Source organism: Tetranychus urticae, chromosome 2 (assembly GCF_039701765.1).
Source record: "Tetranychus urticae isolate SD_2017Ah chromosome 2, NJAU_TeUrti_SD_1.0, whole genome shotgun sequence".
Lineage (NCBI taxonomy): Eukaryota > Metazoa > Arthropoda > Arachnida > Trombidiformes > Tetranychidae > Tetranychus > Tetranychus urticae.
In genome coordinates this window covers 787,594-814,609 of record NC_142959.1, presented here as the reverse complement: position 1 = coordinate 814,609, position 27,016 = coordinate 787,594, and the positions used below count along the sequence as shown (strand labels likewise).

The 27,016-nt window shown below is 32.9% G+C and overlaps 5 protein-coding genes and 2 long non-coding RNA genes across 7 annotated transcripts; 4 read left to right on the top strand and 3 right to left on the bottom strand.

The window, feature by feature from the left end:
• Positions 1–124: 124 nt before the first annotated feature.
• Positions 125–7,121, top strand: LOC107368687 (uncharacterized). The gene is made up of 2 exons (XM_015936557.3): positions 125–1,133; positions 2,859–7,121. Exons 1-2 carry the CDS (start codon positions 1,057–1,059, stop codon positions 6,457–6,459), a joined length of 3,678 nt encoding a protein of 1,225 aa, XP_015792043.2. The 5' UTR covers positions 125–1,056; the 3' UTR covers positions 6,460–7,121.
• Positions 7,122–9,200: 2,079 nt separating this feature from the next.
• On the bottom strand, positions 9,201–11,136 carry LOC107368691 (beta-1,3-galactosyltransferase 6). The gene has a single exon (XM_015936560.3). The coding sequence runs from the start codon at positions 10,662–10,664 to the stop codon at positions 9,534–9,536; it is 1,131 nt and encodes a 376-aa protein (XP_015792046.1). The 5' UTR covers positions 10,665–11,136; the 3' UTR covers positions 9,201–9,533.
• Positions 11,137–11,606: 470 nt separating this feature from the next.
• Dhps (Deoxyhypusine synthase) lies at positions 11,607–13,254 on the bottom strand. Its single transcript, XM_015936558.2, has 4 exons — positions 12,901–13,254; positions 12,666–12,821; positions 12,078–12,593; positions 11,607–11,947 (listed from the first exon to the last, which is right to left on the bottom strand). The coding sequence occupies exons 1-4, from the start codon at positions 13,162–13,164 to the stop codon at positions 11,726–11,728; spliced, it is 1,158 nt and encodes a 385-aa protein (XP_015792044.1). The 5' UTR covers positions 13,165–13,254; the 3' UTR covers positions 11,607–11,725.
• Positions 13,255–15,498: 2,244 nt separating this feature from the next.
• Positions 15,499–17,844, bottom strand: LOC149093671 (uncharacterized). Its single transcript, XR_016199316.1, has 2 exons — positions 17,508–17,844; positions 15,499–16,330 (listed from the first exon to the last, which is right to left on the bottom strand). It is a non-coding gene; the product is annotated as an uncharacterized LOC149093671 (long non-coding RNA).
• On the top strand, positions 15,519–16,389 carry LOC107368695 (uncharacterized). The gene is made up of 2 exons (XM_015936564.3): positions 15,519–15,649; positions 15,860–16,389. Exons 1-2 carry the CDS (start codon positions 15,580–15,582, stop codon positions 16,126–16,128), a joined length of 339 nt encoding a protein of 112 aa, XP_015792050.1. The 5' UTR covers positions 15,519–15,579; the 3' UTR covers positions 16,129–16,389.
• Positions 17,845–18,037: 193 nt separating the features above from the next.
• LOC107368694 (SPRY domain-containing SOCS box protein 4) lies at positions 18,038–20,120 on the top strand. Its single transcript, XM_015936563.3, has 2 exons — positions 18,038–19,082; positions 19,834–20,120. The coding sequence occupies exons 1-2, from the start codon at positions 18,203–18,205 to the stop codon at positions 19,977–19,979; spliced, it is 1,026 nt and encodes a 341-aa protein (XP_015792049.2). The 5' UTR covers positions 18,038–18,202; the 3' UTR covers positions 19,980–20,120.
• Positions 20,121–22,154: 2,034 nt separating this feature from the next.
• LOC149093670 (uncharacterized) lies at positions 22,155–23,996 on the top strand. Its single transcript, XR_016199317.1, has 2 exons — positions 22,155–22,601; positions 22,881–23,996. It is a non-coding gene; the product is annotated as an uncharacterized LOC149093670 (long non-coding RNA).
• Positions 23,997–27,016: the final 3,020 nt, after the last annotated feature.

Genomic DNA, 27,016 nt, shown 5'->3' with positions numbered 1-27,016 from the left:
TGCGTATCCAGTTAAATAACAAACCAGCGCACTCATGTTTTAATAAACATTCAAATGATTAAAATGATCATTCAAATACATGTCCAATGAATATCAAAGTCATCTCCACAATGAAACAAAGCTGGAGTAAGATTAACCCGTTTCCATGATAAAGCAGTTCCAAATCAAATTCAAGACTGTTTAATTAAAATCATCTTTTCCTCGATGTCAACCAAACAGCCTGATCAACATGGTATCAACCAGCCAACCTTGCCTCTCTTCAGTCATGCACTCACTTTCACTCTCTCCTTCAGAGTAATCAAAGATTGAAATTAATCATTAATGTTACCATTACTTGATCACCAACATGGATGGTGTTTAGGTTATAACCTGTAAACAAAGTTGTCCCATTCACACCTGATATATCGATAAGTCCACTGATCGATACCTGTGTTGACTCTTGGACAAAGCTAAAGCCATTAGTGTTCACACTAGTCCAGTTTGCATGATTACTTAATCAGCAAATCAAGCAAAAACAAAACACGAAACCGGTTTCCATTGATTCCAATAGAAATGAAAAAACTTCCCTTTGCTTGTCGTTGATACAACCAATTTCCTCTCTCTCTCTCTCTTTCTCTCTCCTTCCAGTGGCTGTTGTTGATCTTTTAGTGGCTCTTTTACTTCTCATGTTGTTTATGTGTTCAACTTCACCTTGTTCATCCTTCTTACCAATTAACGCCGATTGTTCTTGCTGATTACCAATCAAGTGCATATGGAATTATTTAGTGATTACTTTAACCATAATTGTTCACTCATCATTTTTACCAACACCATTGGTTCCACTCAACAACATCTTTAAAATCAAGACAACAAGAAACAAACATTGACGTGCTTTTAACCTGTTCGCTGTACATAAACCATTCATGTATCTATCCATTTTCACCATCTCACCATCTTCCCTCTAATTTTTGCCTCTTCTCTTCAACATCCAATTAATTGTTAATTAACCTACTTTCTAATGGAACCATTGTTGGACAATTATCCTCTTCTAATGATTTCAAATCAAACCGTATAACTATGATTTTACCCAAATCACATCTTCGCATTGGAATCAACTGTCTCTCAATACTTATCCTACTTTCAAATATCAACTGGTAAGTGATTGTTGTTGACATTTTTCCCAATCTCATTGTTGAATTGATGGTGTTTTTTCAGTTTTTTTACATCATTACCAACTATCATTATCCCTACATTGTTAACCCTCAATGAATAACCAGCCAGCCAGCCTTTATTAATTTCATATGTAAAAGAAATGTTGACTCAATGTTATTGACCAACAGGTTTTTTTGCTTTATTTCTGGGTTCTTTACATTTACCTATTCAAAATTATGTTGCAATCTGATCACCCACAGAGTATTCATTCAATTCAAGAGTTATCGTCTTTTAGAAACATTTCAAGCCTTTATTTACCTTTTTTGATACTATTTCTTTACCATTTACCCTCAATGGCAAAAACGACTGTTCACCAGCCATACCAGAATAATTAAACTCCACTCTTGGCCTAGTTTAAAGGTTAATTTTTGATTGACTTATTGTCTTTTTATTAACTTTCCTTTGCCTGTTTATATACATCTAATGTTAATTTATGTGATCCATTTAAGAATTGGCTTATTCAACTTTTGATCGTTACAATAAAACAATAATAATTATATTTCAATCACAAGCTGATGTTTCCTTTTTATTATCCTAAATCAATAACTTACCATTACTGCTGACAGTTATAGTTTCAATGGTGATCTATTGATAACTGACTTCTTAATAGCATGTCAAGTTAATGATATTGTCTTTTGAATATGTAAATATCACTGAATAATTCACTGATACAAATTGCTAGTAAATCCACTTTTCAATGTATTATCAATGGCACATTGTTTAGTATTTTCAACAGCAACATTTGTTTTCAAACATTATCATGCCCTTGATTATGATTATTTATCCAATCAACAAGATTATTTTAAGTATTTTTAACTCTAATTCAGTTTATGATAAGATTAATCAGGAATCCTGCTTTAATCTAATATTACATTTGATTTATAACTATTCACCTACTGACTTACAGAATTGCAAACCTACTCAACAAGTTTATTCAACAAGTTATGGTTTGAAGATAGTCAATAATTGTTATGAAATTGATTCCAAGCAAATACTTGAATGAAAATAGCTTATTAATCAATATTGTTGATTGTTGGGCAAAAAATATTGTTAAAACTGTCAGCTAAATGATTGTCCATTCTGATTTATTTCAGCTTTTACCTGTTCCATAAGTAAAACAGTTGAAATCTAAGTTAATCATTTTTGGGTTTTTAATATAATCTAAATTCAATTTTATTTGATGATTGATCAAACCTTGATTGATTGACCTTGTTGTAAACAAAATGAAAATGGTTGGTTAGTTGAAATCATTTTTTACCCAAAAAACCACAGCGACTTTCAATTGCTAATTATTGTTACAGTAACTGTGAATAGTCATGATGATGTTAATGATGATGATGGTTAAATATTGTCCGCCATTTTTAATGGTTTCACCATGTTAACGCAACAATCCTGATTCATTGGTAATCATGGATTTATCAAGCTTAAAATGATGATTAAAAAAATATAATTTTGAATAATCATTCGGGCATTTAGATATGACTAGATGATCCCTGAATGTTGCCTTTAAGTCTTTGATCGCTTTGAACTCTAAAGGGTTATCAGTGAGTTTATAAACTCAACTAGTTTCTTACCTTGTTTTTTGGTTCAACATTAATCATTTTTATCTTCTTTCTTTCCTTTTTTCCTTCTCCTCTCTCTCATGTACATTTTTGGATCGTTAATAGCCAAAGAGATGGAAGAAACTTTTCATTCCTTTCAACTTCATCTTCTGTTGAAACCTTTGAGGCTCGCAATAGAGCTGCCTACATTGACTCAAGCCGGAATGCTGATAAATTCAATTCAAATTTACAAATAAATAAACAGCCATCGAGGACACATTCATCTTCCTCTCATCTTGACGCTGATGGAGTATCAGCTAAACATGAGCCCAAAATATTGGACGAAAGGCAGGAAAGACCCGAGAAAAAGGAAAGGCCGATGAAAAATCAAAGAGAACCCATTCTTGGTATTGTTAACGAAGGTTCCCATGAAAGAGATGATGATAGAGATCCGGTTAATGATAGAGAAGATGACAAGGAAATTAGAAGAGTAACTGAGAGCTCCAAAAATCGCCCACAAGATATTGCTGTAACAGGATCATCTTTGTACTCTGGGGAAGTATCAACCAGGACAACTGTTAAAAAAAAGAATCGATCGACTCGACCTCCCTCCGGTCCTAGTTCATCGTCTTCTGTAACACCAACAGGATCACCATTAGAATCAGGTGATCATCATGTTAATACTCATGCAATTCCAACACAATCATCATTGTCTACACATCGTCCCAACACGGTTTCATCTACAAGACCGGGACAAACGAATAGCAATTTTGCGTCAATCAATGTGGCCAAAGCCCCAAAAGAGACTCACCCATTTTTATCATCTCATTCTTGTGGAGGAAATATTACCCTTAGTTCATTGACTACTTCAATTGTTTCCCCAGGTTGGACTGAGGGTAACAAATACCCACCCAATGTTGAATGTGTTTGGATTATATCAACGGTTCGATCACATTTCACCAACAAAGAACCATCCATTCGTGTCAAAGTGAAACATCTTGAAATTGAACAGGATAAAGTTGACTGTCCATATGATTATCTTGAACTTCGTGGTTATAAAAAACTTTGTGGTTTCATTCTGAATAAAGAAATTCTCATCAATAGTTCAAGTTTAGTGATTGTTTTTCACACAGACTCCAACTATGAAGATCGTGGGTTTGATCTGGAATTATATTCACAGGTGGATGATTGTACTCCAGAAGTAAAGGCATCCAGTTCAGGTGAAATAACTTCCCCTGGGTTTCCCAAAAATTATCCAGATTCAACCGATTGTTGGACTTTGATTAACGCAAATACCTTTGTTAATGGTGCGGAAGCCATTGGATCCAGAAGCGGTGGAGGTCCTGAGAATCTGACCATTTCAGTGATATTCGATTTTATTGAACTGGAACCTGACGATCAATGTGCCTATGATTTTGTTGAATTTTTTGAAGTTGATAGAGTAACTAAAAAGCCCACTAAAAGTTTGGGTAAATTTTGTGATGAAAAGTCCATTAATAAACTTGATCGCTCCACTGATTATATGCCAGATGCTAGGGCAACATCAAATCAACATTCCCTTGTCCGCCATCATAGTGGTCCTTCACCTTCACCTTTATCTTCATCATCATCATCATCATCATCTTCTTCTTCACCATCCTTAACCAATAATAATTTTAAAGCTATCCATGCCAAAGGACCTTATCTTTTGGTTCATTTTAAATCTGATCAACTTCTTAATTTAAAAGGTTTTAAAGCTTCATACAAGGTCGAAGCAGCTCTTTCAAGGTCCTCCATATCTGACTGTGATTGGATTCCCGATGAAACAGCAATGACCTTATCATCACCATTGCATCCTAAATCTTACCCACCGAATAAAGATTGCTCACTCATTTTAAAATCTCCCCGTCCTGATCAAAAGATTGTCCTCATCTTTGAATCATTTCACATGGAGATTGATAACAATTGTACCTTTGATCGTCTCGAGATTTATGATGATTATGCGATCAGCGAACCTTCTCATAGCACTTCCACCAATAATCAGCCACCAGATAGACACGGAGGCCCAATTTATCTATCATCTAGTCTACAATCCAATGGTATTCCAATGTCCAAGGAGCCAACTAAAGTTTTCTGTGGTCATAAGTCATCTAAATTTAAATACCTTTCGGGTGGACCAGTTTTGAGACTTCGATTTGTTTCCGATTCTCTTGGTGAATATCAAGGTTTCTTTGCTCGCTATAACTTTATTCAAAGTGACTCTGATGAACCTCCGAAACCAGTTCAATTTTTCACTGAAACTCCTCAAAATGCATCAATTATTCCTGGTTCATCGCATCTCCTCTCATGTCACCCTGTAAATTCACCTAATCGCTTCCAAATCACTGAAAATAAGAAAAATACGCACAATAACAACAACCCTGATAATGCCAACAACAATAATGATGCTGTTAAAAACATTTTATGGTTCAAAGATAATCAGCTCATTACTGATGGTGTTTCTGAGAACGGCACTAAATTGTTGATTCGAGAATTTTCTCAATCAGATGTTGGTCGTTACACTTGTAAATATGGTTCAGCCACGTCAGAAGCATGGTTAAGAGTACAAAACACTGATTGTCGGATTATATTTCGCAAAAGACCTCGAGACAGTGTATTATCTGAAGGAGAGTTTACAATATTTGAGTGTAATGCCATTTCATCCAGCCTTTTAGCCAGTAAAGTAACCATCACTTGGACCAAAAATGGTAAAAAAGTGGTAAACAATTCTCGAGTTGATAAACTTAAAAATGGTTATTTGGTTATCAATGGGGTAACCAAGGAAGACAGTGGCCATTATTTTTGTGTGGTTCGACTTGAAGATGACCCAAGTTGTACTTCACAGGCTGGTGCTCGCTTAGATGTTAATGTACGTGCCAATGTGGAAGATATCTGTGGCAAGCCAAACCTCGCACTGCCTTCTAAACAAAAGCCACTTCTTGATTCAGCGGGTAAAATTGTTGGTGGAGTTGATGCGCAAAAAGGTGCTTTTCCATGGCAAGTAATGTTTTGGGATGTTAACCGTAAATCGTTTTGTGGTGGAGCTTTGCTCAATGAAAGATGGATTGCAACTGCTGCTCATTGTTTCACCCAGAACAAGTATAGTCCACCGCCGCCACCACTCGACACAATTGTTGTTCGTTTGGGAAAATTTGATCAAAAAGAAACAGAAGATCAAGAATTGAATACAAAAATTCAAGATATCATCAAACATCCTGATTACAACCCGGAAACATTTGATAATGATTTAGCCTTGGTACGAGTTAGAGATCACATAATATTCACTGATTACATTAAACCTGTTTGTGTTGGATTATCAAAGTCTATCGTTGATGGACTTTTTTTCACGGATAACCATCGAGCTATCAAGATGGGTCATGTCACTGGTTGGGGTCAACTCAAAGAGAATGGACCTCAACCCCGTTACCTACAAGAATTACGAATGCCAATCGTTGATCACGAAACCTGTAAAGGTGCAACGTCATTTGCTGTTACCCATAACATGTTTTGTGCTGGTTATGCTCAAGAAATAATTGGCGATGCTTGTAAAGGAGATTCGGGTGGACCTTTTGTCGGGGTTTCCGGGGATCGTTGGTACTTGTTAGGCATTGTTTCTTGGGGAGAAGGTTGCGGTCGCACAGGAAAATATGGTTATTACACCAAAGTTTCCAATTACATTGATTGGGTTAAAGGCCTAATTAAACATTGACCTACAATACTTACGCTTATCTTAGCTAAACTGCTAAATTGGGCAAATTATCAGTTAATTCAGAGAAAGATTGCTGAACAAACTGAAACAAGATTGACTTTCGTCTAATCAACTACTCAAATGATCAAATTTCTCCATTAATTGTTTCCAATTTTATCATTGTGGTTAAAACATATAACTGCTAAAGTCGACGAAAACTACGAAAATGGTGAGACACGAGATTCAAAAATCATAATTTCTGTGAACCTGGTCCTTCACTGATTGTAACCTGTTATTTATTACGTATTTCTGGAAAACCAAGAGCTTTGTTGAGACCAGAGAGTCATCAAACCTACGACTCATAGGTGCTCATGATAAATGTACACATTTTATTGTGTTTAATACAAAACCATTTCCAGGCTGAGACTGATACATTTCAAGTCTTGCTCTTTTAATGTAAAAAATGGTCGGAAATGATGAAGAAAAAAATCTTGCAGTGATAATTTCATACTTAATAATTGATTCGATTGTTTCGTTATTTTTCAGTGTCCTGGCCATGAGTTGACCATAATTGTACTAAATAGGAAATACATCACAAATATATGCCATTAATCATCTATAATAATTCATTGTGATAGACATTTTTACTCTTGATTTTTATAATAAATATTTAAAATACCCAATCGTGTGATTATTTCAGCTTACAGCTTATCCAATTGATGAATTTCAATATTATAAGGTTTAGATAAATCATATTGCGCTTTCAAATTCAATTTTGTCGATTCAAAAAACAGTTAAACAGATGACTATTTTTAATTTTAAATGCTTATTAATACAGCTAAATGTCTTCGTTAACTTCAATGAAATGTTGTTTTTGAAGCATTCAAAGAGACAACAAAAACCAGTTTTCCTTCAACAAAAATTAGCATTAACTAGTAATTAGTTGGTCATAATTTTTTGTTATTGACTTTTAACATTTAGATATTTCTTGTTTTCTCTTTTCCTTTTCCTATGTAAAAATTTAATGTTAGCAATGTAATAAAATATTTGTGAAATGAAAATGTTAAAATATTGTTTCAATGTTCAGTAGCGGGAACATTTATACATTTATATACATTTTGTATTGAGTTTTACATATTGAAATGATGAGAAAAATCTTGATATTACTAATATTTGATGACTATTAAATCCAATGACTTTGATTATGAGGATGATCATCAAACTCGTCGGTAGATTTACAGATGTTAGTCTAAATTTTAAAATTCGTTGCTAAGGAGTTGTTGAATCTGGAGCTGAACATATTGAAAATTTCATGATTTTACTTTTCTCTTTAAAAGAATCTTGTAAAATCACTTGTTAAGTGCACAGAAGGTTATTCAGTCGTACTCTTTGCTAAAAAAATCTAATACTTAAATTAAATTTCGGTAAAGCTTGACTGAACTGCAAGTCCATGATTATCAGTTTTTTTTGTTATACAACAGATAATTCATCACGAACGGTAATATTGCAAACATCCTTTCACTTCGAGCAACTAACAAGCAAATGGATCCAATTCTCAGCTTTGTTTTAACTGCAATGCTATTTTAAATCATTAGATAATCTCCATTCGGCCGATACATCGTAATAAACTAAAGAAAAATTGAAATTGAAAAATGCCATTCAATCGTTAGATATGCTAAATTTGAAATATTGCTTAAAAATGAAAAAGGCCAATCCTTGTTATTTCCGATAAAATGAACTTAAAAATTGAGACAAAATTACAGTTGCACATCAAAATTTCTTATTATGAAATTAAATGATTAATTGACTACACAATTCAAGTTGGATCTACCAATAAGTACAATTGTTCTGAGTCTTTAGTATATTTAGAGGCGAATCTAAAAAACGGTAACAAAAAATATCAACCGTAACTAAAAGTAATTCATATTCATTGTCCCTTATAATAATCGTATGAATTACAAATTAAACTAGATAAAATAATGAATCTCATGAATTTCAGTAGCCTACCTGAATATCTTGTAATTTACCTCAATAAATTCTTCCGCATTTTTTGAACTCGATACGCAATTAAATTGACTCTTATTCAGATAAAACAAACTGTTCACTTTTCATTTTCTTTTTCTCCTACCATTTGAGCTGAGAAGAGTGTTTTTATAAAATTGTGAAAACAACCCACTTGTGATTTTCAACTCACTACGTTTATCATCAACATGAAAGTAATTTCTTGTTCTTTTCATATTCTTATAATAAACTTGGCGTTGATTGGCTATTCATTAACAGCAACTTTACCACGAGAATCAAACCACTCGAAAAACGATAATGGAATAATTGAGCCAAAACAAGAAATTAGTAGCAATACTGATCAAAAAGATGAGCCAAATTGTAGTCGAGCAGATTTTACCTTTGCTGCTGATAATCCAATACCAAAACAGTTGAATGGCACCTCTTTTCTTCCCGATTTTGACCCATCCGTGGTTCTTAATGTATTTGATGCCGTTGTTAATGGAGATCTTTGGACTGATGTTGTCTCTGGATTGCGAACAGTCTTTGCTCATTGGAGAAATCGGTTAGCCCAATCTCCTGGTCCTTCTGTGAAGGGTTTCCCTGTAAATTCAACTGATGCTATTGTTCAACTATCTATGCTTGGTCTTGATTAACCGCTTCAAGCCTGTAAGTTATGTCATTTATCTAATCAAATTTACCTGTTAAGCTATTATTATTATCATTCTCTTAAATTTTCGAAATAAAGATCAAAAATAGTATTTACACACAAAAATAAGTGTATTTTTTTACAAAAATCTATTGATAATTTGTTTATGACACGAAAAAATTGTTTTGTTTATTATGGTAATCACAGTGTATGAGCTGGTGTATATTGGTAGTTAATTTTTCCCTCTTAATAGAAGTCCATCAATCATGGACGAATATATCAACCAGGTTGATGCTTGATAAGAATGAGCTGTTGATTTATCTTGAGGAAAATCCATCCTTTTGAGTAGATTGGACAAAATTCATCTTCTCTTAAATTGGTTGATTGCGAAAAAACAAAGAAAAATATAAATGACTAAATAGTTTTTCAGACAGTTTTAAGAATATCACAATAGACTTATATTTCGATAACAACAAGAGCTTGGAGCAACCTTCCAGTTATAAAAATAAGCTTTTCTCAGCATCACTTGTGATTTACAAAGGACACCAAATTGTTTCAGATTATCATATTTTTCTCTCATATCATTGATATTCTGTCTATGAGAAACGAGAAAATTATTGGAACAACCTCTTGATTTATACTCTGTATCGAAGCGAGGATCATGTTGACGTGTAATGTTCAATGAAGCTAACCAGACTCCCATGTTGACATCTTCATTATGATAAAGAGATAGAAGGTGAGAATTCGTAACAATATATTTAACCAATGAAGAAGAGATAACATAACCACCGCCAAGAGCATAAGGCAAATATTTGTCACAAAGAAACCAGTTGTCTTCTGTCCATTTTCCTTGTCTTTTAACTGGTGCATCCCCATCAAAATAGCCCCAGTAAAGGGTTCGATGATCTGACTTTTTAGTTTTGAGCTCATCATATAGTGCATCAACTCTCACAAATGAATCATCATCAATTTTTAAAACAAATTTGTAATTAAACCGAGAATACGTCCATTTAAGGGATTCCAGTAATTTTTGACTGAGAGTTGAATAAGAATCATCAATATGAGGGAAAATGATGATATCTTTGAAGTCTTCTTGTTCTTTTCTTAAATGTTCGAGCACTAATTTACTCCCAGCGTGAGTACCAATAACAAAATAATACTTGATTAATCTATCATCAATTAAATTGACCCATGTTTGACGAATGGCATCTCGACGGTCTTTATACCCTGGTGCACTCATTATTAAAATTAAAAGATCTGTATCTTGTTTTTGTGTAGTTGAAGATAAATGAATTAAACCATTTGCTAGTCCAACTTCTGTCAACTCTTTTCCAAGACTTTCAACATCTCCAACGTTTCTGGCAGCATCTTGATTAATCTCTCTATCAGCTTCATCGTCTATTGATTTGAATTTTGAACATGACCCATCCATATTCCACAATAACCCGAACATAAAACCCGTTGAGAAAAGAGCTAAGCCACCGATTGTAATTAAAACAACTGTTGAGTGAAATCGGAGAAATTTTTTACAAACAACTGATGGGTTTGTTGATGTAGGTTTAACAATGAACTGCATCACACCGGATGATGATTATAAACAGATAGCCTTCTATGAAGTATTAGAACTAGTATATGCACATGTAAGCGAATAAAAAGTCAAGTTATTTGATTATAAGAAATATTGCAAAAAAGTTCACACAATCAGCAATCAGGAAAGTTAAATCTAAGATGAAATTCAAGATTTAATAACGCCATAGTCAACGTTGATGCGGCAAATGTTGAACACGTCGATGCTAGGTTGCAAACTCAACCTGGAGTCTGCTTCAAAGAAGAATGGTCGATCGATTAAACAGAAACATGATAAAACAATTAAATAAACAATAAGACTAATTAAAACAAAAGATAATTTGCTTGGATTGTTGAACAAAATTTGCCAGGCAAAATGTTTATCAGCTGGTAAAGTCTTTCGTATATCATAAACAGTAATCCTATCAAATATCCTAAATGGGTGTACAAACCAGCAGATGGCTCTTTTAAAGGAGCATTGATTTCAGTAGAAGATATTTTAAGCCAAAACTTTAGTGCTTTCTTTTTCAAATATGAGAGAGATTATTGTATCTTCATGCATGCTTGGATGATAACTCGTATCGATATCGGCAAATCGAGCGCAATTTTTAACTAAACTTTTTGAAAATTGAATCAAATCAAAGAATAATGTAGCCATTTCTCTTATTTTGCAATTTGATGTAATTTTTAAATGTAAATACTGCTATTAAGTTTCATTTCTTGGGAGATAGCTATCTTTTCAACTATAATTTCAAGTCTAGATTTCCCATTCGATAACTTAAAAAGATTGTGCTGAAGCTTAAAGTATTGTTTTTCTTTTATGTAGATAGCATTCAATCATAAATTGTAATTGTTTTTTTTTCATTTCTTAACTGGACAATGAAAGTTTTTTAAAACATTCAATGATAAATGTTTCAAGAGAAACTGTTAGATGCATTTGAATACTTTGAAATATAAATAAAATGAGCAGTGTTTAATATTTTCAAATCTTCTTTAAGATGAGAGTGAAACAATTTTTGAATCTCTGAAAAAGATATTATGGATAAAAAAGATTATATTTGAAACAATAAATTAAACTTCCGAAGATTTACAAGCCCTGCTGTGAACAAAACGGGCAAATGTTTCAGCGACAATCAAGGGAAATACTATGGTAGCGTCACAATTAACTTTGACTGATTTAGCATTAGATTTTATTTTTCCCCAGGAGACAGCTTCGTCGGGTCTTGCTCCTGCATCACTGCCATCAAATTCATTAGCTGTATTGATAAAAACAGAATAATCCGCACCATTTCTCTGCAAAATAATACAAAAGATGGAAAAAAATTAATTAATAATGAAAAGGAATGAAATAAGTTCTGTATGCAATGAGCAAGAATAAAACTAATGAAACATGATTAGTGATATTCCTTATTCAAAAAATTACCATTAGATTTGCGTTACAAATGTGATGCTTAATAATTCCTCCTCCAATTATAACCATTCCCGATTTTTGCGCTTTAACAGCGATTGTATTTATTCGCCTGATATCTGCGGCAATGTCAATTATTAAGCCAGATTCCTTGAATGAGTGAAAATATACCATATCGCCGAGGGAACCATCAGTCAATCCAGGACAAAAGACAGGAATCTTGTTGACAGCAGCCCAGTAATAAATAGATTGTTTATTATTAATTTTTTCACCTAATCTGTTAATTATTTTTGATGGAGTCCAGTGCATCCCGTTTTCCTGTTGTTCCTTCAACATTTCACTCAAAATCGGGATAATCCAATCTTCAAATTTACAGTAGTTTTCATTGGGCACTAAAAGATTTCCTATTCTATTTATGCCCTTTTCTCGCAAATCACTACCTTTCAAGTTAAAGTCTCCAAGATAGAATGGCGCTAAGCATTTGATTAAATCTTCTTCGATACCACCAGCCGTAGTAACAATACAATCCACCTAGAGAAAAAGTTGTTTGTCGTAAAATTATCAAATTAGATAGAATGTCCAGGGTTTGAGATAAATTATTACCATTTTATGCTGCACCAAGAATCTAATAATATCTCTGAGTCCAGACGAAACAATATTTGAGGTATAGCCTAAAAAAATTGTGCATCCACTCCGTCTCTGAATGAATTGGTCCTCTTCTTTAAAATCTTCAGCAAATTGTTCTCGCCTTGATAACCACTTAAAAAAACAAGAGAAAATGATTCGATTGAAATATCGGCTTAAGTGAGAACCCCGAAATGACTATGAATTTACTCACCATTTCATTGATTATATCGATTGCCATTGATACATTAGTAGCTTGGAATCCAGTTGTTCGGAAAGATTGCAATAATCCATGATAATCAATACCATTATCAAAATTAAATCCATTAACTTTGTGTGTAAATAGATTTTTGTCTTCCTCCTGCAATTGAGTCTTTTGAAAGACAGAAGCTCGTGCAATGGAAGGACTGTCATTGTTAGTGTCGGCATTTCCCTTCATTACAGGCTCATCCCCAGTGCTCAAGTCAATTGAGTCCATTAGAAAAATAAACAACAATAAATTTACTAACTAATATTAGCTAATATTTATTAACTCAACAACTAAACAACTTAACACATGCTTCAAAAAAATGACAACAAAAACGATTGAAAAGTGTGCCCTCTAACGTTACTAAATACAATCTTAATAAGAAAAAATGAAAATATAATTTTCATTCGTTCAGATAATTCTAATCATCAATATTCAATTAAAGTCGAAAATAGAATCAAAAGTAACAAAAAACTTGTCCTTCCGCTGAGAAGTCTTAGATCTCAGGTCATCCCATCAAACTTACCGACGCTGAAAGCCGTACAAGTTGAATGTAAACAAGTTTTACAAGAAGCTGTTTTAAATTGAAATTAACCTTTCAATAAATCCAATAAGAAATTAAATTGAGCAAAACAGATAAAATTGAGTTGATCAGCTTTACAGAAGCTTTGATTGCCCTCACATGAACTTAATATAATCAGCTTCCATAGCAAACTACTAACCAGTCTAGTCATTAAAATAGAGCCTGTTGAATATGTTACTCTACAAACTCAAATGAAATGTGACTAATGTTGATTGAAAATCCCTTTTCAATGATTTGTAGTTAAACTATCACCATTGAACTACAAGTAAAGTTCATACAAGTAGCACAATCCTACAGGATGAACTAATTTCTCTCCTTAAATATCTTGACAGTAAAAATGGTGACAATCCAATGATCATTTGAAATACAATATTTCAATAGCAATTATCCACATAATTCATGATGTATATTTATAACTTGAAACTTAGCTAGTTGTCACAATTGTAAATACAGTATTGACAATTTATGGATCTCTCAGCGATATATTTGGTTGAATTCCAAGAGAAATATTTCCAATCTAATGACATGGGTAACACCATGTAATCCATTAAAGTTTCTTGACTCTGAAGCAGCTTTGAACAAGGTTGGTCCCAGTAAACGTTCAACAATAGATTTGGGAAAAAGAGGTAAAGTTCATTACTACAAATGTAAACCCTAATGATTTTGATTTGTTCCCATGATATGTAAAGCTGATTGTTTAGTTTAAATGTTTAGTTAAACAACAAAGATTACATAAAAAAGGCTAAAAAACGGCAACTTTTTGGTACAATAAATAATGACATGTAAAAGCGTTAAAATGAGCGACAAACCCATCAATATAAGTCACAATCGAAGTACAATAAAAAAAACCAGATCAGATGAGGATAAATGATTCTAAGAATGAAAGCTTGTACTCAAGTGAACATTTGACTCCATTGTGATGATCAGTTTTGATGATGATCATCACCATCATCTCTATCTCATCCATCATCGTCTCAATCATAGTGAACGTCTTTAGAATGCTTAAGCATCTCTCCCTTTATCCTCATCTTTCAATAACATCCACTTTCCGTCATTTAACGACCAACAGCCAACTGAATGGCTGATTGATTTTGATAATCTCACTCGTAAATCTAAACATTATCATAGAGCGACTTGAGATGAAATGAAACTGGTATTTCAATTTATCTAACCAAAATGTATTCAAACAAATTGCTAATAATTCAGGTCCATTTTTACGGCAAGGCTTGAGTAAGGTTAGGTAAAAGTGAAATCTTGGAAAAGGCAAAAATTGTTTTTGAAGGATATCCCTGAATCAACGGAGCGATGAACCAACTTGAAATTTACCATGATAGCTATTTAGACAGTTATCCGGTGTAGATCGGACAAAATGGCTGAATTGCTTTTTCTTTTCTTAACAAAACCTTGTAATTGTGATTATCATGATTACCTTTTTTTTTTACCTTTTCGTTCTTTTTTTCCAATTCACTGAATTAGCTTTGATATGTTTTGAAGATTCGGGTATTGTAAAAGGTAAAGTGATCATGAAATTGAACCCAATCAATTAATCAACTCTTTCTTTCTCTCTTTTTATATATTTTGTGTTATTAATTTACTGATGGTAATTGATTAAGTTAATTCTTCTTTCAATCTGTATGAATCTTGAGATAAACTGAATTGATTTGAAGTTATTATTGTGAAAAAAAAGACAAAAGCAAAAATGTTTTTCCTTCCATTATTGATGTTATTACTTTTGGTGTGTTTGGTTGAGTTTGCCAAACAATGAAACTCTGCTATGAAACTGAAATTTGTTTCAAATTTAAACAAATATACTCATCGTAGCAATCAACTTGCCTTGTGATTAACCAAATTGCTGTGACTAATTTTGTGACTTGTTTTGTTCACTCTTAATGTTTTCATCTTTAATCCAACGACCGTTGGTTTATTCACCAAATAAAACCAGAATCGTTATAAACTTTAAACTGGAGTAAGTGGAAAGTGATTTACCTTTTTTCTTGATTAATTTTTTGCTTAGTTGTTTTTTAATACATTTCAAGTGATTTGCCAACAATTGTGACATAAACATGATGAAAATAATAGCCATACAAATTATAACAATCATCTTATTGACCAAACTGTGTATCTATGCAATTGGTAAGTTATTGTATGAAATACAGCTGGAAAAATAATGTTTTTACACCAAAAATAATCCTTATGTGCTTTTGTTGAACATTTTGGTGTAAACTCGGTTTTTCCAGCTGTACAAAGAAATCTGACTTTGGGATTTGATTTGTGTTCATTTCATTTAATGAAATTCAATTTTTTTAATTTCTAATCTTTGATATGTATTTCTAATTATTCAAGGTGCGCCAGCTCAGCGTAATCAACCCGAAATATGGTCTTTGAATCTTCCAGATTTACAAGGACAGTTGGGTAAAACGTTAAACAATCCTGGTTATATGAACCATCGACAGTCAGATGATGATGATGATGACCCATCATTTCGAGATGCTGTGGCAACTTATGGACGGAATAGATGGAACAATTTCAGAAACAGTTTCGTTGAATTTTGGGACATTCTTAGAGCGGGTGGCCGAGGTATTAGGAGTTGGTTTGTTTCTGATAATGACTAGATCCAGCGCCATCAGCGAGTTAAATCGATGAAACCAAGATTTTTCGACATCGAAAAGTTAACCAGATTTTTTTCCGAAGGAATGATGCACAAACATCATTTACAGCCTTCACAATTATCACCACCACCATCATCACCATAAACGCCAAATCAGTTTGTTGCTTGTCAAATTTGTAATCAATAAATACGATTCTGATTGAAACCTAAGAAAAATGAAACAAAATGAGAATATAATTTTATATTAAAATATATTTTAGAATGTCTTTTGTGGTCTTATTTTCTTGAATTTGGGAAAAAATCAAATTTATCATAGTAATTGAAAAATCTAAATATTAGGTTTATAAGGAAGATGAAAGCGTAAGAAGATTGGGTCCTTAGAAACTGAAAAATAACATTTAATAAATAATGTACAATTGAATATTACCAATGGACAAAATAATCTGGGTTTTAACGAATTGTCGTTGTAATATTTATTGTATTTCTTGTGATAAACTAGTTTGAACATCTAATAGTTAGACAATTTAAAAATTATTATTGTTAGTGTACAATATTGTCGTAGACATTTAAAGTAATGGCGTTAATCATGGACCAAGGTTATTTCAGGTTAAGGTGAGATCAGTTAAGAAAAAGGTAACCAAAGATGTTGATCTATTTTTCCCTTCTTCTTGTTGCTTTCCCAAAAATGGGCTTTACTTTATACAGTAATTGACCCACTCAAGGTACACATAAATGTACAAAGAAGATGAGAATGGAGGAAGACGAAAGGTTGAGCGTAAGGAGAACGGCGTAAAGGTAGACAGATGGAGGGAGAAAGAAGACAGAGAGAGAGGAAACTCTGTTAGGAAGACAGATGGAGTAAGGAGGAAAAAAAGGGAGCAAACGATAGAGGGAAACATCGTGAAGTAGACAGATGGAAGTCGATTGACAGATGTCGAAAATAAGGCCTAAGGAAAGGAAGCAACAGATAGGGAAGAAAGAGAGAGAAGGAGAAAGGGAAAACGGAAGAGACAGACATGGAGATTGTGATGGAGCGACTCTGTTTTGAAAAGATAGAGAGATTTAGACGGAGTTGCCCCTGTTTAATGATCTCGAGAAAAACGTCTCAGATGTTATGTTAAGTTCTCGGACTTAACATCCCAATCGAATGTCTTGAAAAGCTTTGTCCTCTATCTTTTTACCTATGTTCAGTTAACATTATTTGCTTTCTGTTTGTTGAAATAAATTTCATGATTTGATTCTTAAACACACTTATTCCATTTCTTCATTATAAAACATTTCTTTTGTTTTTTTACATATATTTCTATCTAATCATTAGTCTAATTTACTTTCTATAAAATTTTATTTTGTATGACAACTTTACCATTTACCAAAACCACTTACCTTTGTTCAGTTGACACTTGGATTAATTTGAATGTGACTTATTGAACCTCCATTGGACAATTTACCGGCTAACAACTTAATTTTCATCATTTGCCTTAAAATATACTCGTTATATTGGAAATCCGTTGTTTTTGTTGATGTTTTTTCTCCTCACTACTTATAACTTGATATCATTGTTTAGACGAGTTGCGATGAAACATTGACTTAATTTAATCTGAAAGGAGAAAGATATTAACCATTTTTTGTGAAAACAAGTGAAAGATAAAAATTTAATCGATGAAACGTCCACGAGATCAAGTTAATCAAAGTCCTTCAGCTAAGAAAAAGTAAGTAACTAATTACAGTTGAATTGCAGTTGAATCACAGTTGAATCACAGTTGAGAATACACAGTTAGTGTTATTTGTTAAGATAATAGATGGCTCTGAGAGTCATTATTCTGGTTTGAAAGAGAGATGAAAAGAGAGAAAGAGAGAGAGAGAGAAAAGTGGGGAGAAAGAAGTGTAGAGGTTGCTGACATTAACTGAGCTGTTGAAGAAAAGAAGGAAGAAACATCGAACAAGTTTTTAGTTTTGATTTTGTTGTGTTTATTAACTTTGTTTTCAGTTGTTTTACTGTGATATTTTCTGGTGATCTGTGATCTTTGTGTATCTGACTGTGAATGGATTAATCTATTTCTGTATAATTTTGTACATGTATGACAATTATTTTACTTTATTATTTAATCTCTGGTTCCAGAGGCTGGGTGGCTTACCGTCAAATCCAAAGTAATCTGATCTATTGTGGTTATCATTGGTTAATGGGTCAGAAAACTTCTTCCTTTAATAAAAGCTGCTCCAATGGGAGTAACCGTGATGATCGGTCAATTCATTGTTCTCCAGGAAACTGGTCAACAACTCGTAAACATTTAACCTCAAATGGGGGCCCAGGTTACGGAGGTGGACTATGTGGAACTGGTGATTGCGGTGATTCAGGTCGCCCAGGTCGACTTGATGTTCTTTTAGATATGCCTCCTGTTGACAATGAAGTGATGTCACAACATGCCTGGAACCCAGATGACAGGTCACTCAATATTTTCATAAAAGATGACGATATTTATACCCTCCACCGACACCCTATGGCTCAAAGTACCGATTGTATAAGAGGCAAAATGGGTTATACCCGAGGAATGCATCTTTGGGAGATAACCTGGAATACAAGGCAACGAGGGACACATGCTGTGGTTGGTGTAGCCACTTCAGAAGCTCCACTTCATACCCAAGGTTATCAGTCACTGGTCGGTTCTAATACAGAATCTTGGGGCTGGGACTTGGGCCGTAGTTTGTTGTATCATGATTCCAAAAATAACACCACCGGACGAACCTATCCTGCTTACCTTAGACCGGACGAAACTTTTAATGTTCCAGATAGTTTTCTAACTGTTCTTGATATGGATGAGGGAACACTTTCATTTATCGTTGACAATCAATACCTTGGAGTTGCCTTCAGTGGACTTAAAGGGAAAAAATTATATCCCATTGTTAGTGCCGTTTGGGGACATTGTGAGATTACTATGAAATACCTTGGAGGACTTGACCGTAAGTAGTGCCGTTTTGTCATTTCCACGAAATATTTCGTATTCTTCAACCATCTTCCTAAGGTCAAGTTCAAGCTTTAATGCTATTTGATATATTTGATCTTGAAAAATGCAAGCAAATCAATCAATCTCCTATGATTGTGCTAATTAAAGCGATCTTCAGGATGAGAAAACCTGTTTTAGGAAGTTATCGAAGTTCCGATTGACATTTTCAAAAGTTTAATCATTCCTGAAAAAATAGTGATTACACCAATAGCGACAATGACAATGATTACAACAATAATGGTAATGGCGATGATAATGATGAAGATCATCTCATCTCATGTCAAGTTCAGAGGGAGAAAGAAAAAATGATGTCAAATTATCTTATTCAGGTTTTTTTTCCTGGAAAGAAGGAGCAGAAACATCATGAGTGAAAGAGGAAGAGGAAGAGCGAAAGATGAAAAATAGTCTTTCTTTTATTGTTGTTACTATTCAAGTGATTAACCCTTCAGAGTTCAATATTCTTTCACTCAGCTTTCTCTCTCACGCTCAGTCACTTTCTTGGTGTAGTATGTTGATCTCTCTCTCGGATTCACTTGCTCACTCATTGAATCATTGAGCTTCCGTGATTAACCATCTACCTCTTCCTTATACATATGTTCCAGCATCTCCCACTCTTTACATCTTTCCATACTCTCTTGGAGAAACAAAAAAGTATTTACATGTTGCTAATCCTAATCTTTCACCTTTGCTTTTGTCTTTTCTAACAGCGGAACCGTTACCTCTCAAAGATATATGTCGACGAGTCATTAGGAAGCAGATAGGGAAACAGCGTCTTCATAGACTGCAAACAGAACTAACATTACCTAATACTCTTAAATCCTATTTATTGTATCAAAAATCATTAATACTGTAAAGGATCCAACCAAGAGCTTTTTAATAAAAAAAATGGACAATATTTCTTACATTATAAATCAACAAGTAAATAGTACAATTGCAAATCTCAAATTAACCTTGACAACAACTAAATTAATACAGTTTACTTATTTTTCTTTAACTAATTGTTTTCTTTTTCTTTCATTGACTGAGTTAAAACTATCCAAATGATGATACCAATCATATGATCCCGATGATACCCAAATGAGGATGATAATGATGCTGTTGATGGTTAGGATGATGTTAATAACCATTATAATGATTATTATAACGATGCTTGATGATTATGGATATGATATTTGTTTATTGATTGAAAAAAATCTATTGATTGTTTGGATTCCTAAACCGGATCTCAGAAGTAGCATTTCTAGTCGTTGAAAAATCAACCTTTAACTTGCATGCATGATTAGCGAAATAATTTCCGTTATTAATTAAATTTCCTGTCTTTGTCTATTATGAGGTGATGAATATAAAAATGAAGCTGATTTGGTTGGATAGACAATCTCGACAAGACTCTGGTTAACAACCAAAATATTGAATTGAGGAGTAAATGTGTCATGTGTTTGGACCGGTCATAAAAGTAACAACATAATGTGATTGAAATGTTTGCCAAAAACAAAAATGTCAAATGAAATTTAAAACAAGTCGCAAGCTTGAAGTAATCATGGTTTAATAACCAGATTATTAACGCGATCAATCATCAATGTAATATTATCATCTAATTTGAAGTTTAACCACAAATTAAGCGACAGCAAAATATAAGAGATTGATCTAAATGGTGGTGGTGGTTAATAATTTGTTGTAAAGCGATGTTCCACTTTTGGATAAATCGACCTGAAAAAAGAAACACGAAACAAAAGGACAACAAAAGGTGTTGTTCAGACCAAGGTTGGTGTGTGAATGGATGAGCCGAGAATCAAACAGTCACTTGAATTGATTCATTGATTAGCCAACTCCACGGTGTTAATGATTATTCCTGATAATCAAGGAATTTTCTTTATTCTTTCAATTGAAATTCAGTGAATGGATTGAAGAATGGAATCAAGAAAAGATTGAAAAAAAGAGATCCAAGAATGGAGGTAAAAGGGCTTGATAATGTTCCCATTCACATCAAACAAGGTTACAAGTGTTCATCTTTTTTTGTGTGTTGCTCCTATCTATTTAAACCTCACAACAAGGTTGATGTTGATTAAACATTACCTTTCCTATTACCTCCTTAGCTCCATTTAGCCTGGCCATTTCTCATCTTTTTGACCTAAAAAAGGATGATGATTCTATCATGATGGACGCCCGAACTTGTTTCATCTTAAGGGTCACCGAACTTGTTAGCCTTTTTTCAGCTTCTTGCTGTTGCCTTCACTGTTGCCATTCCTAATGTCTTGTCTTGTTTTTGTTCATGTTAAGCTTTTTTGCTTTAAAAACATGCAACCAAATTTTAATACTTGTGATATTTTTAAGTGTATATCAACTCCAAATTCATATTATTAGTATGTATAATTAATCTAATATTAGTTAACTACTATTAACATTTTGTTTGTTGTGTGCATTCTGCCTTTCTAGCCTCTCTATACATATCTAAGCTTACATCTTGATATTGTGATACATTATACTGTGTTAATCTGGCCTTTTTTCATCCTAGTTTTTAAGCCATTTCAAAGGGTTTGTTGTATTCTTGATTAATGTTTCATCTTTACTTGTCATCAATCATTAACTAAATAATGGATTGATTAATATTGTTATTCATAATTACCTGATTACCATTGATGTTTGTTTACAAGTCTAGACTTAATCTTCATCATTTAAAACTATTTTATCGCCCCAACAATTATTATTACATTCACTTGATAAGCCAGCCGTTAAACATTAGTGTTAATTGAGTTTTGAATAAATCTTGAATAGATAGTAAATTTTATTTAACCTACAACCGCTTTTTGTTTGTTATTTCAGATTGATGAAAAGTTCCTATTACATTCATGTAGTTTTGGCTGCTTTTATTAATTTAATTCGCATTAAACACTGCCAGGATTGATTAAGTTTCATTGATAATTGATTAGCTAAATTTTGGTTGCTTGGGTTTAATTGCTTTTTAAATATGGCGCCAGTTGAAAATTATTGAAATGTTTACTCAAATGTCAGCTGTAAGCCAGCTTTTTGACTCAATATTTCAACTTGTTTTTTTAATTATGTTTGATCATTAATTTACCATTTTCAACTTATTTAATCAGTTGACTATAAATACTTTTGTTGAACTTGAATTGCTAATTTGTCTCTTTGGTCGACTTTGAATATTAATTATAATTTGAGCAAAAATTGGTTGTTTTCACTTGTTTTCATTTCTTTTCTTTAAGTTTTCAATCTTATAATTGTTTTGATCTAGTTTTTTTTTCTGTTTTTGTGTTAAACAATTGTAATTTGGTTCTGTTTTTTCCTACTTTGATTCATCACCAACAATTGGAAAATCATTTATCATGAACAAGAACGTGAACAATCAATATCAATAGTTCTATTGTGGATACAACAAGTCCACTGCATTCAATTGGAGAGGTTAACCAGTTTCACTCAAATTGCTGACTAATTTTGTTTTATTAGTTGATATTATTTGGTATATTTATAAGTAGTTAAAATTCAATCCTTTCTTTTCTTCTCTCTTGATTCTTAAACCTATCAGCTAAAGATGTCAAGTCAGTTATTGAATTGAAAAGATATGCATTATGAGTTAACAACCTCATGAAATAAGTTGCAACCGGAAATTTACTTTCATTTATCCTTTCTTTCCTTCCTCTCTCTCTCTCTCTCTAATATAACCATCATCATGATCATCATTTTCATCATCATTAACAACATCAACAACTAATAATCATCATTATCACATTTATGGAAGCAATACTTTTTCTTAGGATAACCAGAACTCTTACCGTCACTGGATGGATTCAACTTTTGATTGGTTTATTGGTTCAATTTGGTTCACTACAATGAGCAAACACTTAATAAACTGCAGTTGAAATAATTGGTACCAATGATCTCTGTGTAGGAAGCGTTAGACGTTGAGCGTCATCCAAGAGGATTACAATCATCATCTATTTCAAGGTTCCGCATTAGATCAAGTGCAAACGTCTGCTGTCTTTCAAGCTGATTATTACATCAGATTATTCAATTTTATTTAAACTGTTGGTTCGTATTGCTGTCGATGGATCCAACCAGTGTTATCCTACAACCGGACAATGGTCTGAAGAAAGACTTGGCCATCAAAACCAGGAATATACCGGTTAATTGATTAACCAGAAAGATGCTTATTTTCCGTAGGCTGTCAATACCTGTTCAATTCAACCATTTTATCATAACTTTCAGCTCTTATTCAATTTTCATCAGACCTTTGCAACCTTTCTTGACTTTGGTTGTTAAACTTTTACTCATTTTTTTATGTCTAACAATTTTCAAAGTTGGCCTAGGGAATTGACCTGAACAAGTTTGAATCAAAAGTTGGAGCAAGAAAAAAAAGAGGAGCAAAGCAAGGAAAAAAAAGCTAAATTGTTGAACAATAACAAACAACATTCATCTTGACAATACAATATTGTCATGAAATAAAAGCAAAGATATATTCTGTTGTTACCTGTTATCAAGTGTCACGATGATGTTGATAATGATGATGCGAGGAAAGCAGAAAAATAACGACTAAATTGACTCTATCTGTAAATAACCAGACAACCATTTTAATGTATTATTATCATTCGGAACAGCATCAACAACTATTATCATTACAAATCTTGTTCTCTTATTAGAGTGATGATGATGTATTAATAATCATAACAGAAAGTAAAATGAAGAAGAGAAGGGAAAAAAGTTAAACTCATCTGAAATGGTGGAGTTTGATGTACTTATAAACGATGATACAATAATATTAATATTTTTTTTGCTAAATGGCTACAAGGCAAATGACCAGAGAATGTAAAATGATTACTATCCTTTTTATCCCGATTAAACTCGCAATCAAACTGGATAGGTTTGTATCATTGATTAGAGGACAATTATTTACACTTACAACTCAAACAATTTCAACTAAACGGTTGAGGTTAAGATCAATTTTTTTCCCAACAATGAAACTTGTTGCTCTATTTAACATCAATATTAGTATAAAGTGATGGTTAAATATGTAAATTTTGTAACAATCAAACAATCAAACTGTTGAGATGATTAGCAATTAGCAAAAATTATTAAGTTAAAAGAGACAAATGAGATTGATGTGAATAATATTAATGGTTGCTGCTGTTGTGATGAGATTGACTTTTTTTCATCATTTTCTGGTTAAGTTCATCTGGAACAATTTTTGACTGGTTAAGCCGGTTTTCTGAGTATATCTGAATAATCTTAAACCAGGAAGAGATAAAGGAAAAAATTATAATGATGATGCGGATATGAAACAAGAAAACTGAAGACGGTAAAAAAGATCACAAAATTTACTTCTATTAAGCATATGAATAATAATAACTAACGGCAAATCGGTTAACATCTTCCAGTCCATCTATTTATTTTCATTCTAATCCTAACCATAAGTACTTTATTTTCAACCTTGCATTATCAATCAGATCAACAATCAGATCAATCTGATTAACTAGTAAGCAAACCAATAAAAACCAGTCAATGTTTACTAATTGTGGGTTTACTACACATAATCGCCTCAAGTCTTAATGTTGATAGCAAGTTGACTTGTTGTTATCATCACAATTAACGATATCAGAAGCAAGTGAAAACAACAATTTGTTGTAATATTGACTTCTTTTTTTGCTGACCTTACCATCAATTTAATGGACTAACTATTCAGTTGTTGACATTCAATATTAAATTGATAATAAACGGAGATTTGAAGGTTAACAATTGTCAAATCAATTTGTCATTTCACTTATTTGCTCACTGGTTAACTAAGGCTCACCTAACCTAACCAGAATACCCAAAAGTTAAAAACTGGTTCAGCTTTGATTCATTCATTGGCTTTGGATGACCACAATTTTTAGTTACCATTCATTCAAAAATACATTTGTGACAATTTTTTAGTTTTAATTTTCCTCGATAACGGAAGTTGATTACTGTAATTGTAATGAAAGTTTATGTAAAAAAAGGTAAACCTTGTAATGCAGGTAAGTCACAATTTGTCTGTACAATTTGATCAAAAACTGGTGCAAATTAAAAAAACCAAATGACATGGAAAGAAGGACAAACTTGCAATATATTCAATGTTTTAATATGTCAACCCGGACTAATAGGCAAGGTGAGTTAATTGTAAGGTAAATCAGTCGATTGTAAAATACAGCAAACCTTGGAAACAAAAGGTTGCAAAGCAATTTATCCCTTCTACGGTTTAGTCATTTTCTTAACCATAGTTGATGTCTTTTGGTTTGTTTAACCTTGCCTTTAATGTTCATTTAAGGTTGGTCAACCCAACTCACATCAACAGTGATTCACATTGATCACAACCAATGAGTAATCTGGTTGGTCATGTAGCAACAACATTAATTGCAACAATAATTTCGAAATGAATACAATGTTAAGATGTTCACTAAAATGCCAAAATTAACCAAAATACAAAATGGCCAAGAGTGTACGGAAAAACTTTCCTCGCAAATTAATAGCTGTGACTTTTTAGGGTTGTAAGGGCATGAAAACTGATTCCATTAGTTCTATTAAAATTTCTCTGATCGACAGTTTTCTAGAAAATCGAGGTCAAAGTTGAAACTTCGATCGGCTTTTATTGAATTATGAGATAGGATTTTTTAATGAAACTCATTTAGCTGATGTGACTTTCGATGGACAACTAGAAAATGGACTTATTTCGTGAAATAGAATTCCTTGTTTCAGTACAACAGATAACTCCGATTTTTAGTTAATCCAACAGCTTTCTGTTACCGTAAGAGTTAGAGAGCTGAAACTTAATGATGAAAATGATGATAAAAATCGTTAGAACACATAAATAATTGAAAATTTTTCTCAATTTATTGACAGTTCTATTAATTTGGCCATTGGCCTAGAAACTTTGAGCCTCAATATTTTGATAATTTTAGCACCTAAAACCATGATTATCTCATCAAACATTAGATTTTATTAGGGGCAATAACAGAATATGAGTGAATAACTAAGAAAATCTTAATTCTATTAATAAATAATGAATATCTTCTAACACATAAGATTGTGTCTGAATAACCTTCTAACTTTATAATCAAGAATAAATCTGAAAGCATAAGTAATCCAATGCAAAGCTACAATGAAATAACTCTTTTATAAGATTTTGAATGACCAAATATTTCAATATAATATTTTAACTCTTAACTCAAAAGGGATATTGAACATTCAGAGCAAGAGCTAACACAAGTAAGAAAGCCAACACTGGAATGACAAGTGAAGCTTTAAGAGTCCCGTCACCTTTCCTTCAAAGCTCTGTTTCCGATGGATATAAAATCGCAGAATTGGAAGATGTCCACTGATATAAGGTAAACTATGTAACGCTTATTTTTAGGTCTTTTACATTTTCCCTCTTATATCTCAAAGCAAATCAAATGCAGCAGTTGACAAATAAATCAAAAGGTGAAAAATTTTTGATATATGTTTATATAAATTAGTAAGAATGAGGTTTAGTATACATACAGATCTTTAAAACAATAAAATGTATCAGCCTCCAGTTTAAGAGGATGAAAAGCTATTGCTCATTACATTTATCTTCCAATAATTTAATAATCATTTTCTCTAACCAAACCCATTTTACGTTGTTGAGTCGTACTGATTCCTCTTCCTCTTGTTGGTGTCTTTCGTTGAGTTACATGTGGAAACTTTCGTGTACCATTGCCACCATTGTAGCCTCCTCTTCCAGCTCCATTTCCACGACCTTTAGTTTTACCTCTTCCATTGAAATTAGAGCCATAACCACCACTACCACCGCTATATCCAAAACCGACTCCACTCGAAGATGATGCCTCGAAACCTCCATAACCTGAACCAAAAGCCTTACCTGATCCATGTGATACGAATCCT